The sequence below is a fragment of the Pteropus alecto genome, unplaced genomic scaffold (assembly GCF_000325575.1).
Source record: "Pteropus alecto unplaced genomic scaffold, ASM32557v1 scaffold231, whole genome shotgun sequence".
Classification (NCBI taxonomy): Eukaryota; Metazoa; Chordata; class Mammalia; order Chiroptera; family Pteropodidae; genus Pteropus; species Pteropus alecto.
Window position 1 is genome coordinate 477,191 of NW_006431805.1, and position 20,176 is coordinate 497,366.

Consider the following 20,176-nt stretch of genomic DNA (forward strand, 5'->3'; position numbering starts at 1 on the left):
AAGAAAAAGAAAAACCTCCAGAAATAAGCTTACAGACATAGAAATATGAAACTTAAATGACAGAGAATTCAGGATGGTACTTCTGAAAGAACTCAATGAGATCCAAAATGAGTCATATCAACAATTTCAGGAACTGAAAAAACACCTATATGAGCAGAGCAAGGTGATTGAAACACTCAAAAAGAACCAAATAAAACTTCTGGAGATGAAGAACATACTGCAAGAGTTGAAAAATGAAATAGCAAGCTTGGGACTAGAAAGCATTTTCAAACAAATAGTTGATGAGGATTTTTTAAATCAAAGGAATGAGCTGGAGCTTGGAATTCAAGAAGTCAACAGAACACTCAATTATCTCACCCAAAAAGGCCTTCTCCAATACACGTTGTATTAAAATTATCAAAAATCAATGACAAAGACAGAATTCTCAGGGCAGCCAGGGAAAAGAAGACAGTAACTTATAAAGGAAAACCCATTAGATTATCATTGGACTTCTCAGCACAAACCTTACAAGCCAGAAAGGAGTGGAATCAAATATCCAAACTATTCAGTGAAAGTAACTACCAGCCTAGAATAATGTATTCAGCTAAGCTCTCCTTTAGATATTAAGGAGAAATAAAGACCTTTCCAGACATACTAAAATTGAGAAAATTCTCCACTACTAGATCTGCACTACAGGAAATATTGAAAGGGGTCAGGTCACCTAAAACAAAATGACAGAAAAAAAAAAAAACACATAATTAGGAGTAAGGTGACTATCAGGCAAATAGAAGCAGAGCAGTGCAACCCTTACAAAGAACAGAGCATTATAAGCTTAAACAATAAGAAGAAAATTGCTATAGCAAGATAGTAATAAATGTTCAGCATACATATGGACAAATTGAGAAAACAATGATGGAAAAGAGGAAGATTCAAAGACCCAGATTCACAAAGGGGAATGGAGATAGCACATGCATGGAAGAAAATGGGTGAATATATATAACTATCATTTACATACTCGTAATGTTAATGACACACCAAAGATTCAGAACTGAAGTATATAACATAAAACAAGAAGTATCAGAGGGAAAATCCCCAAAAGCCAACCAAAATAAAGAAAATAGAAACACAGAGACAAGGAAGCAATGGAAATATGGAGATATTAGAAAGCAAAAGCTAAAATGGCTATAGGAAAACCTTATATTCCACTAATCACTTTAAGTGTAAATGGACTGAAATCACCAGTAAAAGGCATGGAGTTGCAGAATAGATCCAAAAACAAAACCCAACCATTTACTGCCTCCAGGATACAGTTCAGCTCCAAAGATAAAGAGACCCAAAGTGAAAGAGTAGAAAATTATATTTGAAGCAAATGGCATTCAGAAAAAAAATGAGAGTAGTGGTACTATTAGCGAACGAAATAAATTTCAAAATAAAAAGGTAAAGATACAGAGGGACAATTCATAATGATAAAAGGAATCATGCACCAAGAAGACATAACACTTATTAATATATATGCTCCCAATCAGGGAGCCCCGAAATATGTAAAGGAATTACTAACAGAACTAAAGGGAGAAACAGACCAAAACACTATTGTAGTAGAAGACCTAAATACCACATTGTAGGATATGGACAGATCATCCAAACAGAAAATCAATAAGGAAAGAACATCCTTAAATGACACATTAGACCAACTGGACATAATTGACATTTACAGAGCCTTCCATCCCAGAACAGCTCCTTATACATTCTTCTCTATTGCACATGGAACACTTTCAAGGATTGACAACATACTGGGACAGAGATAGCCTCAACACATATAAGAGGGTTGAAATCATATCAACCATGTTCTCTTATTACAATGCTTTGAAACGAGATCAACTGCAGAAAGAAATCAGGAAAAGACACAAATACATGGAGATTAAACAACATGCCACTAAAGAATAACTGGGTCAGAGAAGAAATGAAAAGAGAGATCAAGAGATACATAGAAACAAATGATAATGATAGTACAGCATATCAAAACATCTGGAATATGGCAAAAGCAGTCATAAGAGGCAAGTTCATATCATTACAGGCCTATCTCCAAAAACAGGAATGGGCCCAAACATTAACCTAATGCTTCATCTTAAAAAACTAAAATGAGAAGAACAAATGGAGCCTAAAGTCAGCAGAAGGAAAGAAATAACCAAATTTAGAGCAGAAATAAATGAAATTGAAAACAACAAAAAATGATAGAATAAAAAATGCAACAAAGAGCTGATTCTTTGAGAAGGTTAATAAAATTGACAAACCCCTGTCTAGACTCACCGAAAAAGAGAGCGGGGCGGGGGCTGGGGGGAGAGAGAGAGAGAGAGAGAGAGAGAGTTAATAAAATTGACAAACCCCTGGCTAGACTCACTAAAGAAAAAAGAGAAAGGACACGAATACACAAAATCAGGGATGAAAGAGGAGAAATCACAACAGACACCACAGAAATATAAAGAATCATACAAGAATACTATGAAAAATATATAATACCAAATTTAATAGCCTAGAAGAAATGGATTAGTACTTAGAAAAATACAACCTTCCTAGAGTGAATGAAGAACTGGAAAATCTAAACAGACTAATCAGCGGTACGGAAATTGAAACAATCATCAAAAACATATGAAAAAGTAAAAGTCCAGGACCAGAGAGCTTCATCAGTGAATTCTACCAATCTTTCAAAGAAGATTTAATACCTAGTCTCCTCAAGCTCTTCCAAAAAATTGAAGAGGAAGCCACATTTCCCAACTCATTTTATGAGGCAAATATTACCCTGATACCAAAACCTAATAAAGATAACACACAAAATGTAAACTACAGACCAATATCTCTCATGAACACAGATATACAAATCCTAAATAAGATTCTAAGGAACAGAATACAGCAACATATTAAAAAGATTATACACCACAATCAAGTAGACTTTATCCCAGAGGCATAGGGTTGATTCAACATACGCAAATCGATTAATGTGATACACCACATAAACAAATTTTAAAAAAATAAGTATCATTTGATCATATTAATAGATGCAGAAAAAGCGTTTGACAAGGTCAAACATCCATTTATGATCAAAACACTAAACAAAATCAGTATAGAAGGAAAGTGCCGTAACATAATAAAGGCCATGTATGACAAATCCTCAGCCAACATTATACTTAATGGTGAAAAACTAAAAACCTTCCCTCTAACATCAAGAACAAGGCAAGGCTGTCCACTATTGCCACTGTTATTCAATACAACACAGAGGGTCCTAGTAAGTGCAATCAGGCAAGAGAAAGATATAAAAGGCATCCAAATAGGAAATGAAGAAGTCAAACTGTCACTATTTGCAGGTGACATGATTCTCTATATAGAAAATCCTAAAGACTCCAAAAGAACAATACTAGAAACAAAAAGCAAATACAGTAGTTTCTGCATACACAGCCAATGTTCAAAAAATCCATAGTTTTCCTATATTCTAATAATGAAGTGTCAGAAAAAGAAGTGGAAAATGCAATTCCTTTTGCAATTGTAACAAAAAGAATAAAATACCTAGGAATAAATCTAATGAAACATGTGAAGGACCTATATAATGAAAACTATAAGTCCTTATTAAATGTAATTGAAGAAGATACAAAGAAATGGAAAGGTATTATGCGTTCTTGGATTGGAAGAATCAACATAGTTAAAATGACCATATTACCTAAAGCATTACACAGATTTAATACAATCCCCATCAAAATCCCATTAGCATTTTTTAAAAAGAAATAGAACAAAAATGATTGGATTTGTATGGAAGCACAAAAGACAGCAATTGCCAAAGCCATCCTGAGGGGGAAAAAAAAAATGGAGACTGGAGGCATCACTCTGCCTGACTTCAAATTATACTACAAAGCAACAGTAATCAAAATGGCATGGTATTGGCAGAAAAATAGACATACAGACCAGTGGAACAGAATCAAGAGTCCATAAGTAAATCCATATTTACATGGGGGAATATTTTTTAACAAAAAAGCCAAAATCATACAGTGCTGAAAGGAAAGCCTCTTCAATAAATGGTGCTGGGAAAACTGGAATGCCACCTGCAAAAGAATGAAATGAGACTGTTGTCTATCACCACCAAGCAAAATTAACTCAAAATGGATTAAGGACCTGAATATAAGACCCGAAACAATAAAATGCATAGAAGAAAACATAGGAATGAAACTCAAGGACCTTGACTAAACTCAAGGACCTTGGACTTAAAGAGGATTTTATGAATTTTACCTCAAAAGCAAGGGGAGTAAAAGCAAAAATAAATGAATGGGACTACACCAAACTAAAAAGCTTCTGATCAGCAAAAGAAATCATCAACAAGGCAGAGAGACAACCATCTGAATGGGAAAATGTATTTGCAAGCAACACCTCCGATAAGGGCTTAATAATGAAAATATTCAAAGAACTCATACAACTCAATAACAACAACAACAAACGATCCAATCAAAAATATGTGGAGGACTTGAACAGATACTTCTCCCGAGAGGACATACAAATGGCCAAGAAATATTTGAAAAGATGCTCAACATCACTAGTTATTAGGGAAATTCAAATCAAAACCACAAACAGATACCATCTCACACCTGTTAGATTAGCTATAATCTACAGGACAAGTAAGAACAAATGTTGGAGAGGATCTGGAGAAAAAGGAACCCTTATACACTGCTGGTAGGACTGCAAATTGGTATAGCCACTATGGAAAACAGTATGGAGGTTCCTCAGAAAACTAAGATTTGATCTACTATATGATCCAGCAATCCCTCTACAGGGTATTTACTCCAAAGACTTGAAAACTGATATCCAAAAAGATATTTGCACACTGATGTTCATAGCAGCATTATTCACAGTAGTCAGGACATAGATGCAACTGAAGTATCTTACAATAGACAACTATTTAAAGAAGCTATGGTACATATATACAATGGCATATTACTCAACTATAAGAAGAGATGAAATACTGTCATTTGCGACAACATGGATGGACCTTGAGATAAGCATGCTAAGTCAAACAGACTCATGGACATGGCCAATAGACTAGTGGTTACCAGAGGGTAGGAGGAGGAGAGGGGAAGTGGGAGATAGATGGGGTAAAAGGGGTCAAATATGTGGTTACAGAAAGAAATCTAACTATGGGTGGTGAACACACAATGCAATGTATATATGCTCCTTACTATTGAATTGTACACCTGAAACATACTGGAGTTCATTACGCAATGTCAACGTAATAAACAAACAAACAAATAAATAAATAAATAAATAAATAAATCGCAAATTATAAATTTTTATATATATATATACACACACACATACACACACACAAACATATAATGTGTTTTGTTGTTAAATTTATAGCTGAAACTTATTGAATTTCATAACCAATGTCACCATAAAAAATAAATATATGAAACGACTCTTGTTTATTCACTCTCTTAGCGTCAGTGTATGAGATACACATTTTATTTGGAATTTCTTGTCTATAAGGTATTTTGTTGACTTTTATTTTTCGTAAAGTAAGACTCCATATTTTGTTCTAAATACTTACTATTTATACTTCCAGTAATGAAACACTATTAATTCAATAATTATCATATTCTGGATCCAGTTTTGAACTGCTAGTCAGAGGAACTGATATAAATTATGGAAACTTATCTCAATACATTTTTGGTTGTGAGGCACTGAGTCCTGGCAGTCCTAAGTAGAGTCCCTTTGTTTAAATCATTGCCATCATTTTTTTTTTCTTCCCATTTAAAGGAGTGAAATTCAGTAAAGCTACCTATGGCTAGAAAATCTCTGAGACCATCTAGAAAATGTACAAATGTATATCATCAATTCAGAGACTTAAAACAATTTTCTTTCAGATCTTTTCTTTGCAAACTTATGTGAAAAGTTTGCTTTATTTTGAGTATTCTGTGCATTATGAAGAATATAGAGAGGCAAAATAAAACCTTAATGTTTCTCCCAAGGATGCATAGTTAGATATTCTAGGCTGTACTTATTTCCCTGTATACCTTTGAAAAAGATCCAGCTTACATCTTAAAATCAGATTCTTCTAATAATAGCAGTTATGTTTTTTTTTTTTTGCAACAACCAATGTATGCCTTTTTTCCCTCAATTTACATGTGCCTAGGAGAATAGATTTCACCGAATTTTAAAATATTATTTTAAATCTGCTAGATTTTTTTTTTTTTTTTTTTTTTAATTTTAACATTATCTAAAAATAAATAAGTTCACTAGACTTTTTAGTGGGCATTGTTGGAATATAGGTTGTTCTATTTTTAGTACCCATGTCCTCATATATTTTTATGGTAGTGCCTTATATACACTTCCTAAGAAAAAGAATTTCAAACAAAAGACTCATGATTTTTCTTTTGGGGTTTTATTCCTACTTCTTTGTACCATTATATAGAATTAAAAAAAATAATTACCATATATTAATACAAAACAATTTAATTATACTACAGGGGCCAGCATGCCATGTTTTTATTTATTTGGTCCCTCAGTGTATATGTATGAGGAGGGTAAACTAGTAGAAAGACTACTAGTCTTTTTCTTTCCACCCTTCTCCCCCTCCCTTCTAAGTTGACTTTCACAGGCAAGAGAGCCCATCCTTCAGCAGAAATGCCAACAAAATATTCCCTAGGAAGTAGTTCCTGCTAGCATTTCAGAGTGTTTCCTCTGACAATGTTGTTTTAGGTGGAATTGAGTTCACGGTGAGTTTTGTCTAAAACAATTGTCCAGAACTCTTAGATACAAGAACACATTAGCAAGAGTTTGGAAATTTCTCAATTTTCACATTTCTCTCTTTATTTTCTCTGTATTTTGTACTGGGGATCTGACCCATGTTTAATGAATTTTTAGATTTTCAAACAGTCCATTGTAAGATGAAGTGATTACAGAAGTTGAAAATTACTTCGTTAAAGAATATTATTTATAAGTTATATTTGGGCTTACTTTTGGTTTATGCTATGCAGCATAGGCCTGGTATCCAGCTTTCAATTACATTAAGTGGTCCTCATTTTAAAATGGATGATTCTGGTTTTAGGTATAACAGCTGCAGCAATGGCTGAGGCAATGAAGCTGCAGAAGATGAAGCTTATTGCTATGAACACTCTTCAGGGAAATGGAAGCCAAAATGGGACTGAATCAGAGCCTGATGACTTTAATTCTAACACAGGTAAGTGTCTTCAGGAATCTAAGGCTGGTGACTCATTGATTTATTTGGGGACAGGAGAGAGGAGAGCTGAGGGGAAAGGAGAGAATAATATGTATACATTGATTGTAAGCAGTTACTACTGAAGTATGCTTAACCCTACCTCCAACTTGTACATTGAAACTAGAAAACCATTAAAAATCAGAATCCCACTTGAGGAAACATTGAATTATCTACATTATTTTTTGTAAAAGGATTAAATACTAATTTTTATAATGCTATCTATTGCACCTCCTGCTTGCTATAGTCTGCTCACTTCAGTTTCATCCCAGGCTTCTTATTTCAAATTTCGCTAAATAATTTACCAACTAAATGGCAGTTCTGAATCATCTTGACTGGGATTGAGTCCCTCTAGCTGGAGTTCCACCTCCCTAACTAAGTGAAGGTGCTGGCAGAATCAATGTCTTATTGGCAGGGGCTAATGAAAAGTAGAACAAAGAGTAAGCAAGGAGAAAGATGGAAGAAAAGGATATAAGAGAAAGGTGCCTGTATTGGATTGGAATGTCTCCTCACTTCTTACTACTTTTTTTTTCTTCTTTATCTTGTGATAATTATACCTCGGCTTTGATCATAAGACCACTCCTCACATCTCTTTTGGAATTAAGTGGGATTATAACTATCAACATGTATGGAAGGACAAATAAACAAATACATACATACAATTTAATTTCAGTGAGAAATAATAAGGTCAATCAAAAATGGTCTTAGGTACAATACATTTCCAATATAGCTCTGCAGGTAAATTTAATATTATGTGATAGACAGGTTGGTAGCAGTCTTATCTTCTTTTAGGCTCCTAGAAATACAAGCATTGTGGGGCTTTATTTTGAAGAGAAAAGCAAGGAGGAATTAAAGAGGGAAATTATTAAATCAAGTCAGTATGACAAACTACTGACTTTAATACAGTGTAGCTCTCCTCATCATGTTTACAGCAAATTATAGAATGAGAATTAGTCTTCAACCAGTGCTTACTGTGGGGAATAATGGGAAAATGCATACTTTTAATGGATTCATGGTAAGTAGAAGTAATGCACAGATAAGACTAAAATTGACACTAAGCAAAAGAATAACAGCAATAGGAAAGAATTATCAGTTACTATGTACTAAGTATCTCCCATGTTTTTTTCTTTCGTTTAATTTTTTATTTAAATATTATTGATATATAACATTGTGTAAGTTTAAGGTGTATAATATGCTTATTTGATATACTTATATATTACAATATTATTACTACCACAGTGTTAGCTAACATCTTCATCACATCACATAATTATCTTTTTTTTTTTTTGTGGTGAGAACATTTAAGATCCACTCTCTTAGCAACTTTCAAGTATATAACACATTACTGTTAACTATAATCACAATACTGTGCATTAAATCCCAGAACTTATTCATCTTTTTTATCACCCATGTTAATTCATTTAATTCTTACCAAATCCCCCCACCAAAAAAAAAAGGCATTTTCAGTATTCCCATTTTACAGATCAGGAAACAGAGGCACAGAGTGGTTTAGCTTTTCCCATAGTCAGAAATCTGATAACTGGCAGAGCTAAGTTTTAGGCTATGTCTAGTTAAGTCCAAAGTGTTTGCCCTTTTCACAGTCTTCCTCCACTTTAGTGATGTTTCATACCAGGAATTTTATTTTATCAAACCCCTTAAGTAAAAGTTGTTTTTTCATGATGCAGATACAGTGATAAACAATGATTAGTTTCCTAGTCTTAACACCTCTTAACTCATACTGACTTTCTAATCTTATGGTGTCTTGAAAGTGACCAACATTTGAGAGGAAGCCTCTTGTAATTAAAAATATTTTTGTACCAATAAATATTAGTGCAAGCTCAAGCAGTAACTTTGTCATGTTTTTCTCAGGTATATCAGTTTCTGAAAAAGCCTTTATACAAAATTTTTATGTTGTTTCTTTATAATTAGATAACATAAAACATTTTGAGAGATATACTAGTGACCTAATTTTTAACTTAGCATATAGTTAATTTTCCTAGCTAGATATAATCTGGCTTAACTCCAGATGTCTATCATTGTGATAAAGGAAAGTATTAGGTTTCCAAAAGTGTATGATGTTATATTTGATGCTAAAGAAACTGAATTGGAGTACAAACTATGCTTGACCATGCAGAAGTTGGAATTTGTCCTTTTCTTGATGTCACGAAGGTAAGCAGATGATGATGATAAACAAATGATAAGTTCTTGAGGCTTCTCAAAGTATATAAATGAACACTGCTGCCATGAGCACACCTGTATACCAGATCCTGCTACCCAGAAGGATACACTAGACTATACCTTCACCCTGTGGGGAAAGAGCAGGGCAGATAGTCCCCAGTAGCCTTCGCCCCTGAGGACTCCAGCAGCCTCCACTACCACCATGCATACCAACATTGTCTGAAAAATACTCTCACAGTGTTTGCCAGTGGTGACTTCAGCTGATGGAGCTGTACAAAGTCAACACTGACATTCCCCTTCCATCCCTAGATATGGAGCTACCACTGTAATCCCTAGAACCAAAGCCATTGCACCCCATCCAGCCAATGTACTTGCATCCATCCGAGGTAAAGACCTTTCCCCACTTAAGTGAGTCTATAAAGCCTGAAAAAGGTGCCTGCTGCTTCAGATGTGAAGACAGCAATGCAAGGCTGTGTGGAACATGGAGAAATAAGAAAAATATCACCACCAAAATAACACATAACTTTCTAGTAACTAACCTCAAATAAATAGAAATCTATGAAGTATCTGACAAAGAATTGAAAAAAATTGTTTTAAGGAATCTGAGCAAACTATAAAAAACACAATTAAATAAATCAATGAAATTAGGAAAATAATAAATGAACAAAATGAGAAGTTTAATAAATAGAAAGGATGAAAAAGAACCAAACAAAAATTCTAGAGCTGAAACATATAATGAAACAAGTGAAAAATACAGTAGAGAACTTCAATAATAACTCAATTAGAAAGAAGAATCAATAAGCTGGAACAAATGTCATTTGAAATATTCCAGCAAGAGGAGAAAGAAGAAAAATAATGAAAAAGCAGAAAGAATACCTATAGGATTTATGATATACCAGCAAGGAAACTACATGAATTTTCAGAGTCCCAAAAGGAGAAAAGAGAAAGAGGAAGAAAGTTCATTTAAAGAAATAATGGCTGAAATTTTTCCAAATCTAGAGAGGGAAATTGACATCCAAATTAATGAAATTTAAAAATCTCTAAATAGGATCAATCCAAAGAAGACTACACTGAGACACATTACAGTTATGTGTTGTTTAATGACAGAGATACATTCTGGGAAATGCATCTTTAGGTAAATTTTTTGTTATGTGAATAACACAGAGTGCACTTACAGAAACCTAAATGGGATAGCCTACTACACACCTAGACTATATGGTATAGCCTATTGCTCCTAGGCTATAAATCTGTATAGTATGTTACTTTACTGGATGCTGTAGGCATTTGTAACACAATGGTAAGTATTTGTGTGTCTAAACATATCTAAACATAGATATGTTTACTGTATCTATAAGTAAAAATAAAGATTAAAAGATAAAAAAAATGGTACACCTGTTTAGGAAACTTAACATGAAACGAAGTTAACAATACTAGAAGATGCTTTAAGTGGATCATTGAGTCAGCGGTGAATAAAAGTGAAGGCCCGGGACATTACCATATTGTAATGCATTGTGTTAAGGCATTATGAAAGCTATGATGTCGCTGAGTGATAGGAATTTTTCAACTCTGTTATAGCTTGTGAGACCACAGTAATATATAGATATAGTCCATCTTTGACTGAAATGTCGTTATATGGCACATGACTGTATAATCAAATTGTCAAAGACAGAGAGAGAATTTTGAAAGAAGCAAAAGAAAAGTGATTTATTACACATGAAGAAACCACCAAAAGACTATTAGCAGATTTCTCAGCAGAAGCTTTGCAGAACAGGAGTAGAATGTATATTTAAAGTACTGAAAGAAACAAACTGCCAACAAAGAATAATATAACAGCAAAATTATATTTTAAAAATAGAGAGACAAACAAAAATGGAGATTTCATCACCATTAGAACTTCCTTACAAGAAATGCTTAAGAGATTTTTTAAAATTGAAATGGAAACATGCTAATCAATAATGTAAAATCATATGTATACATAAGTCTCACTGGTAAAGGTAAATATATAGACAAATACAAATTCATGTAACACTGTAATAGTGGTATGAAAATTACTTTTAACCTTAATATAAACATTAAAACATAAAATAATGTTAATAGATACACAATGCAAAAGGAAGAAAACTCTGAATGCAAAAGCACAAATTTTAGGAGAAAGTACAAGTGTAGAGTTTTTGTATGCAGTAGAAGTTATCAACTTAAAATTAAGATTTTAAGTACATATTTTATACAAGCCTTGAGTTAAACAGAAAGTAAAAACCTATAATAAATACAAAAAAAAAAGAGAGAAAAGAATGAAAGCAAACTACTACTGCAACAAATCAATAATAAAGGAAGACAGCAAGAGAAGAGAGGAACAAAGCAACTTTAAAACAGAAAACAAAAAAATGGTGACAGTAAGTCCTTAACTATCATTAAGTACTTTACATGTAAATGGGCTAAACTCATGAATTAAAAGTAACTAAATGGAGAAAAAACAATGAGATCCAGCAATATGCTGTCTACAAATGACTCAATTCAGATTTAAATAAATAAATAAGTTGAAAATGAAAGAATGAGAAAAGATGCAGTGAAAATGACAACAAGCAAGGGTGGTTATAATGATATCAGACAAAATAAACTTTAACTCTTAAACTGTTTCTAGAAACAAAGAAGGTCATCACATAATGATAAAAGGATCAATTTGATAGGAAGATACGACATTTATAAATATAAGTGTACCCAGCATCATAGTGTCTAAATACATAAAGCAAATACTGACAGATCAGGAGACAGAAATTAACAGCAATAAAATAATGGTAGGAGACTTCAATACCCCTCTTACAATAATACACAGACCATCAAGGCAGATAATCAAGGAAAAGCTGACTTGAACATCACTATAGACAAAATGGCCTTAACAGACATATATAAAACTTTCTACTCAACCACAGAAGAATACACAAGCACATTCTCCTGGATAGAGCCCATATCAGGTAACAAAGCAAATCTTAACAAAGTTACTGAAGTAGAAATCATATCAAGTATTTTTTCTGACCACAGTTGATTGAAACTAGAAATCAATACCAGCAAGAATATGAAAAAAAATTATAAATATGTAAAAAATTAATTATCTCTTGAACAACCATTGAGTCAAAGAAGAAATCAAAAGGGAGTTTAAATAGTATCTTGAGATAAGTGAAAATGAAAACAAGATATACTAAAACTATTGGATACAGAAAAAGTAGTACTAGGATGGAAGGTTATAGTGATAAATGCCTAAATTAAAAACAAAAAAGAAATCCCTCAAATAAATAATTTTATACATCAACAAACTAGAAAAATAAGAAACTAAGCCCATTGTTAGCAGAATAATATAAATAATAAAGATTATACCAGAAATAAATCAATTGGAGAACAAAAAATACAAAAAAAATCAACAAAACTAAGAGCTGGATTTTTGAAAAGATAAACAAAATCAACAAACTCTCTTCTACAGTGAGGGGAGAAATGAGAGAAGACACAACTATGCAAAATCAAATATGAAAGAAGAGGCATTACCAATGCCTCAGAAATATAATGGATTACAAGGAATGATTAAATATAATAATAAACTGTATAACCTAGAAGACATGAATAAATTTCTAGAAATACACAAAGTACCAAAACTGAAACAAGAGGAAATAGAAAGCATGAATAGATCAATCACTAGTAAGGATAATTACAAGTAATCAAATAAAATAAAAATAAGTAATCGAAGAAGAAGAAGAAAATGAATATAAGTAATTAAAACACTTCTCAACAAAAAACATAGCCCAGGTCCAAATGGTTTTTCTGGTGAATTCTACCAAACATTTAAGAAAACTTAACTATAAATGTTCTCAAACTCTTCTCTTCCTAAAATTGAAGAGGTGGGAAAATTCCCAAACACATTTTACAAGCCCATCATTACACTATTAAAGCCAGATAAGGATACTACAAGAAAAAAATAAAATTAAAGGCCAATATATCTGATGAATATGGACCCATAAATTCTCTAGATGTGGTTGACCAGGCAAAATGCTGTAGATGATAGAGGCTTTGTTCATCTGTTCTTGTGACCACATCAAAGTTGTGATGGAAACACGGAGCAAAAAGCCAGCAGAGTCTCCTGCAATCTGGATCAACAGAAGTCCTACGACTAGGGAGAGAAATAAGAAAACACCCTGCAGCAGCAGGAGGAAGGAGTGGGCAAAGATATGAGGCTGTCTGGTCCCTAGAGGCTGAGTAGGACAGAAGCTGCAGCAGCTGGCATCTGCAGATGTTCCTCTTAAAGGGATCATGTCTGTGACCAGATGTTCATGGTGATGGACCTGCTCAATCTGAGCACCAGTACCAGGTCGGCTGCTCGAGGGGTCACCAGGGACTTACAGTGAGACATTGAGTTGTCAAAGCGAAGGCCTCAGGCCAGGCTTTCTCCCAGGCAGAAGTGCTGGCAGTATCTATTGTTCCTCTGTTGGGCCCTCCCAGTATGCAAACTTATTGCTGCCATAGCTGAGACATCATCGAACTGTATAACAGAGGTTGCACCACCCAGAGGATTCCCTGAAACTCCACCTCCCCCACCTCATGGCCCTACCCAAGCCACATGCAGTTGTGTCCTCGGCAAATCCTGTGCCACTTGCTAAGCAACTCCAAGACCCACACTGGTGGCAGCTGGCCTTGGTTTCTGGTGTGGTTTCTTGAGGCAACTATAAGCATAACATTTGTGAATTGCTTGCTGAGTCTTAACAGATGGCCCTGGAGGGGCACAGTCTGGGGCTAAACTGGGCCTGTAGCTGAACCTCTCTTAGGACTGTGCCACTGGATATCAGTTACACAAATCCTCACGAATAAGACCTGGAGAGTTAAGAGCTTTGCTTAGTACATAGACACAGACACGAAAAGGCAGCTAAAATGGGAAGACAAAGAAGCAGAAACCATGTGAGAGAACAGAATAGAGATTAGGAAAAATGGAGTCAAGCAATCTAACAGATGCAGAGTTCAAAACACTTGTTATAAATATGCTCAATGAACTTAGGGGAAGAATAGATGAACTCAGTGAGAACTGTAACAAAGAGATTAAAAACATAAAAATGGAAATGAAAATGGAAATGGTAATCATAAAAGGAAACCAGTCAGAAGTGAAGAACACATTATCTGAGATGAAGAGTATAATAGAGGGAATTGACAGAGTGAATGAAGCAGTGGATTGAACCACCGATATAGAGGAAGTGGAAGCCAAAGACACCCAATCAGAACAGCAAGAAAAAAGAAGCCAAAACTATAATAATAATTTAAGGAACCTATGGGACACAATTAAATGTAAAACATGTGTTATAGGGTTACCCAAAGGAGAAAAGGGAGAACAAGAAGTTGAAAAGCTATTTGAAGAAATAATGATGGAAAACTTCTCTAATCTGGTGAAGGAAATAGACATACAATCTCAGGAAGCTCAAAGAGTCCCCCAAAACATGAACCTAAAGAGGCCCACACCAAGACACATCATAATTAAAATGCTGAAGTTTAAATATAAAGAGAGAATCTTAAACACAGCAAGAGAAAATTGGTTAGTTACCTACAAAGGAGCACCTATAATACTGGCAGCTGATTTCTCAAAAGGAACTTTGCAGGGCAGAAGAGTTTGACACAAAATATTCAACATGATGAAAACCCAGGACCTACAACCAAGATTACTTTATCCAGCAAAGTTATCATTTAGAGTTGAAAGACAGATAGAAAACTTCCCAGACAAAAATAAGCTAAAGAAATTGGTCTATACCATGCCAGTATTACAGAAAATGTCAGAAGAGCTTCTTTAAGAAGAAAAAAACATGTATCAAAAACACGAATAAAGAATGGTAATAAATGCATTCCTATCAACAATTACCTCAAATGGAAAAGAATGAAGTGCTCCAACCAAAAGATAGAGTGGCTGAATGGACGAGAATAAAATATCCCTACATATGCTGCCTACAAGGGACACTTCAGATTAAAAGACAAATACAGACTAAAAGAAATAGTATGGAAAAACATATTTCATTTATGAACCTAGAGGGTATTGTGCTCAATGATATAAGTCAGATAGAGAAAGACAAATATCACAGATTTCACATACATGTGGAATCTAAAGAGCAAAATAAAAAACTACAAAACCTGGAATAAACTCATAGATACAGAGAATATTTTGAGGGCTACTAGATGGGAGGGGATTTGAGGGCTGGTGATAAAGGGAAAAGGGATTAAGAAGTACAAATGGATAGTTGCAAAATAGTTATGGAGATCTAAATTATAGCATAAGGAAAGTAGTCAACAATTTTGTAAAAAATATGTAAGAGGGAAAGGGAGTACTAGATTTAGTGGGTGATCACTTTGTGAGTTATATAGATCACTATACTGTACAAACAAAATTAATATATTATTGTATGTCAATTATAATCGAAAAACTCATTGAAGCTACACTGTAAATATGAACAACTAATTATTACATTTCAATAAAGCTGGGAAAAAGAAAAAAAATTCTCAATAAAATACTAGAAACCATATCTAGCAGCACATTGAGAGGATCATATTCCATGACCAAGAGGGATTTATCTCTAGGATGTAAGGTTGGTTTACCATATATAAATCAATGTGATACAAAATTTAACAAAATGAAAGAAAAACGCCACGTGATTATCTTAATAGATACAGAAAAAAGCAAAACAAAACAAAACAACAACAACAACAACAAAAAAAACATTTGACAAGGTTCAGTATCCATTCATGAGTAAAACTCTCAATAAAATAGTTATAGAAAAAACATAACTCACAACATAAAGGCCATATATGAAAATCCCACAACTAACATTATAATCAATAGGGAAAAACATGAAACTTTCCATCTGTTTTCTGGTAGAAGGCAAGGACGCCCATTCTCAACAAATCTGTTCAACATAGTACTGGAAGTCCTAGCCAGAGCAATTATGTAATTACGAGAAAGAAATAAAAGGCATCTAAATCAGAAAGAAAGAAATAAAATGATCTCTATTTGCAGATGACATGGTCATATATGTAGAAAACTCTAAAGTTCAACAAAAAATCTTAGAATTAATAAATGAATTCAGTAAAGTTGCAGTATACAATATCAGTAGTGTTTTCATATACACACAATGAACTATCCCCCCCAAAAGAAAATTAAAGATATAATTCCATTTACAATAGCAACAAAAATGATTAAATACTTAGGAATAAACTTAATTAAAGAGGTGAAAGACTGGTACACTGAAAATTATAAAATATTAGTGAAGGAAATTAAAGAAGACACAAATAAATAGAAAAATATTCCATGTTTATGGATTGGAAGAATTAATATTGTTAAAATGTGCGTACTACCCAATGTGATCTACATATTCAATTGCAATTATCATAAAAATTCCAATGGCCTCTTTCATAGAAATAGAATAAACAAATCTTAAAATTTTTGTGGAGCCACAAAAAGCCCTGAATGGCCAAAACATTCTTGAGAAAGAAGAAAGCTGGGGGCACCATACTGTCTGATTTCAAAATATATTACTAAGCTGCAATGATCAAAACAGTATGTTACTGGCATTAAAAACATATACATAGGACTATAGAACAGAATTAAGAATCCAGAAATAAATTCACTCGTTTACAGTCAACTGATCCTTGATAGAGGTGCCAAGAATACATAATGGGTAAAAAATGGTCTCTAATAAATGGTGTTGTGAAAATAAGATGTTCACATAAAAAAGAACAAAATTGAGCCCTTGTCTCACACCATATACAAAATTATCAAGTCAAAATCGATAAAGACTGAAATGTAAGACCTGGAAAAGTAATACTAGAAGAACATATAGAAAAAAAGACTTCTTGACATTGATATGGGCAATGATTTTTTGGATGTAACAGCAAAAGCACAAGCAACAAAAGCAAAAATAGATAAGTGGAATATCATAAACCTAAACAACAAAGGAAACAATCAGCAGTGTGAACAAACAACCTGTGAAATAAGAGAAAAAATTTCGAACAATATATCTGATGAAATGTTAAAATCCAAAACATTTAACAATTGAACTCGAACAATTCAATAGCCCAGGAAAAAAATAATACAGTTAAAAAATTGACAATGGCACTGAATAGCCACTTCTGAAGTTAAGACAGATGAATGACCAACAGGTATATGAAATAGTGCTCTGCCTCACTAATCATTACAAAAATGCAAATAAAAATCCTGAGACATCACCTGATACCTGAAGTGTGATCAGATATATATATATATATCCTATCCAGCCTAAAACAAATCCTTCCATTTACAATAACATGGATGAACCTGAATGACATTATGCTAAGTGAAAGAAGCCAAATACAGAAAAAAAAAATACTGCATTATCTCACCCATATGTGGATTCTAAAATAGTCTAACTCATACAAGCAAAAAGTAAAATGGTGCTTGCCAGAGGCTCGAAGCTGGGTCAGGGGGAATGGGAAGATATTGATCAAGGTATACAAAGTTTCACTTATGCAAGATGAATAAGTTTTGGGGATATAATGAACAACAATGTGACTATGGTTAACAATACGGTACTGTATACTTAAAATTTCCTAAGAACTTGTGTTCTCACCATGAAAAAAGAAGAAAATACAAAATATTAACTATGCGAGATGATGTATATGTTAATTCACTTGATTATTGTGATCATTTCACAATATATATCAAGTCATCAAGTTTATACCTTAAATAGATACAATTTTATTTGTTAATTATACTTCAATAAATGTAGGAAAAAAGTCTGGATAAATGAAATCCCTGCTCACTGGAAAATAATATGCTACAGTTTCACAAGTGATCATTTGCAAATGGAAATTCATATCAAGAATTTTAGATCTGAAAATTTATTATAATCCAGACTAGTATGTCTTTGATCCTTTTATGGGTATCCTACCTCAGGATTTGACTGGTTATGTTCTTTTACTGGTTGGAGATTAAAGACTGGCTTTGATTTCTCTTTTTTTGATTTTTATGGTTGTAACTTTTTTTGATTTATTTAATGCCTTCCAAGAAGGGATAAAAGCAGGTAGATATTAAGAAGGGAGATATCAGTTAACAGCATTTATGGTTTGATTACTGTTTATGGCCATGTTTTTTCCCGAATGTTTGCAGTTCAAGTAGAAATGGTAAATAAGACATTCAGATCAAAGGAAAATTAAGTACTGGAGAGTCACTAAGGTAATATTTACAAGATATGTACTACATCCAACCATGTAAAGAAAATCAGTCAATGCAGTCATGATATTCTATCAAGTGGGTTGTGAGGTATCATAGGAGGAAAACGTATCGAATGTCTTATGTAATTTGTGTAGTGACCTAAGGGCTGATCATTACATTATGATCTAATGTGGTTATTTTCAACTTTGGTTACACAGAATTTCAGTAGTATACTTGAAGTGACTAGCAAATAATATAGATTTCATGAAGTTTCAGTATGTAAATGAAATAAGCAGTGTGGCTAGTAAGTATTACTAAGTCACTCCATGAGAGATTAGAGTAATTATTGAATATGATTCTTAACTAAATTGAATTTTCATTCACAATGTATAATATTCCAACAATATAAAAGACAATATGTTGTCAATATGGGAAGAAAAGACAAAAATCACTGGCTTTCAAATGCTTATGATATAGGAGAGGAAAACTTTAAAAAATCAATTAATAAAAAAATCAATTAATATATAAATGACTATACTCAGATGTAATGTGATAAAAGCAATGAGAGGAGCAAAGTACCATGAGAAGATAAAGAGGGAATTTCTTCTGAATAAGAAAATTAGGAAGGAATTCAAGTGTAAGGTGTGACATTCTAACTGGTCTTTGAAGGATATGAAAGTGAAAATGAGAAAATGAATGGCCTAGAAAGAGACTGTATGATTAATTCCCCAGGGCAATTGTTTTTAAATAGTGGTTCTCAGAGCCCTCAACCTGATTCCAGGAGTTGGGTAAGAGCTGAGTATTTCGTTTCAAGAAATATTAAGTTTGATAAATAGAAAGGCTTGACTAATTGCATTCTTTGGATAATTACAAAGAATCTGTTGTTTATAATCTTTATGATAAACATTTCTACAATTAAAATTTAAGAGATGTAAATGACTTGAAATAATTAAGTACACCCCTCGTATTACAGATGATCCTTGGAGGATGAGAAATTTTCTTATTTCTGGTCATAAAGCTAGGTAACAAAAGAGCTAGCACTGCTCTTTCGGCTATTAAATTATGCCTCCAATGTTTGCATTTATTTTCCATATATCCTAAGGTATATAATGAAATTTCTTATCTTAATATTGAGTCTCAATCAAAAAGCTTAGAAATGGAGATACAGCTGATAAAGGAGACTGTCCTTAATTTGGCCTAATCAAAGTTCTTTTTACAAAGTAGATACCAGACCACTGGTCAGACTTGATCTGACCTCAGGATCTACTAAGAGAATTACTATTTTGACTATCTCTCTGACAAGTTTTCTTTCTTTCTTTATTTTTTAATGAGTTTATTGGGGAGACATTAGTTAACACAATTATATAATTTTCAGTGTACATTATCATTTGATATCTATATATTTTATTGTGTGTTTACCACCCAAAGTCCAGTTTCCTTCAGCTACCACATATTTGATCCCCTTTACCCACTTCACCCTCCCCCAAGCCCTATATTTGACTCTCTTTACCCCATCTACATCCCCACTCTTCCACCACCCTCTACCCTCTGGTAACCACTAGTCT

General features: G+C 33.4%; 1 protein-coding gene across 2 annotated transcripts in view; it reads left to right on the forward strand.

Annotated features, from left to right (window-relative positions):
- DACH2 (dachshund family transcription factor 2) overlaps positions 1–20,176 on the forward strand; it is a 688,009-nt gene that overhangs the window by 425,451 nt on the left and 242,382 nt on the right. For both annotated transcript variants that reach the window (XM_006905924.1, XM_006905925.1), the window contains one exon: positions 7,064–7,195. In XM_006905924.1, the coding sequence (XP_006905986.1) occupies positions 7,064–7,195 (132 nt within the window). The remainder of the gene's footprint in view (positions 1–7,063; positions 7,196–20,176) is intronic.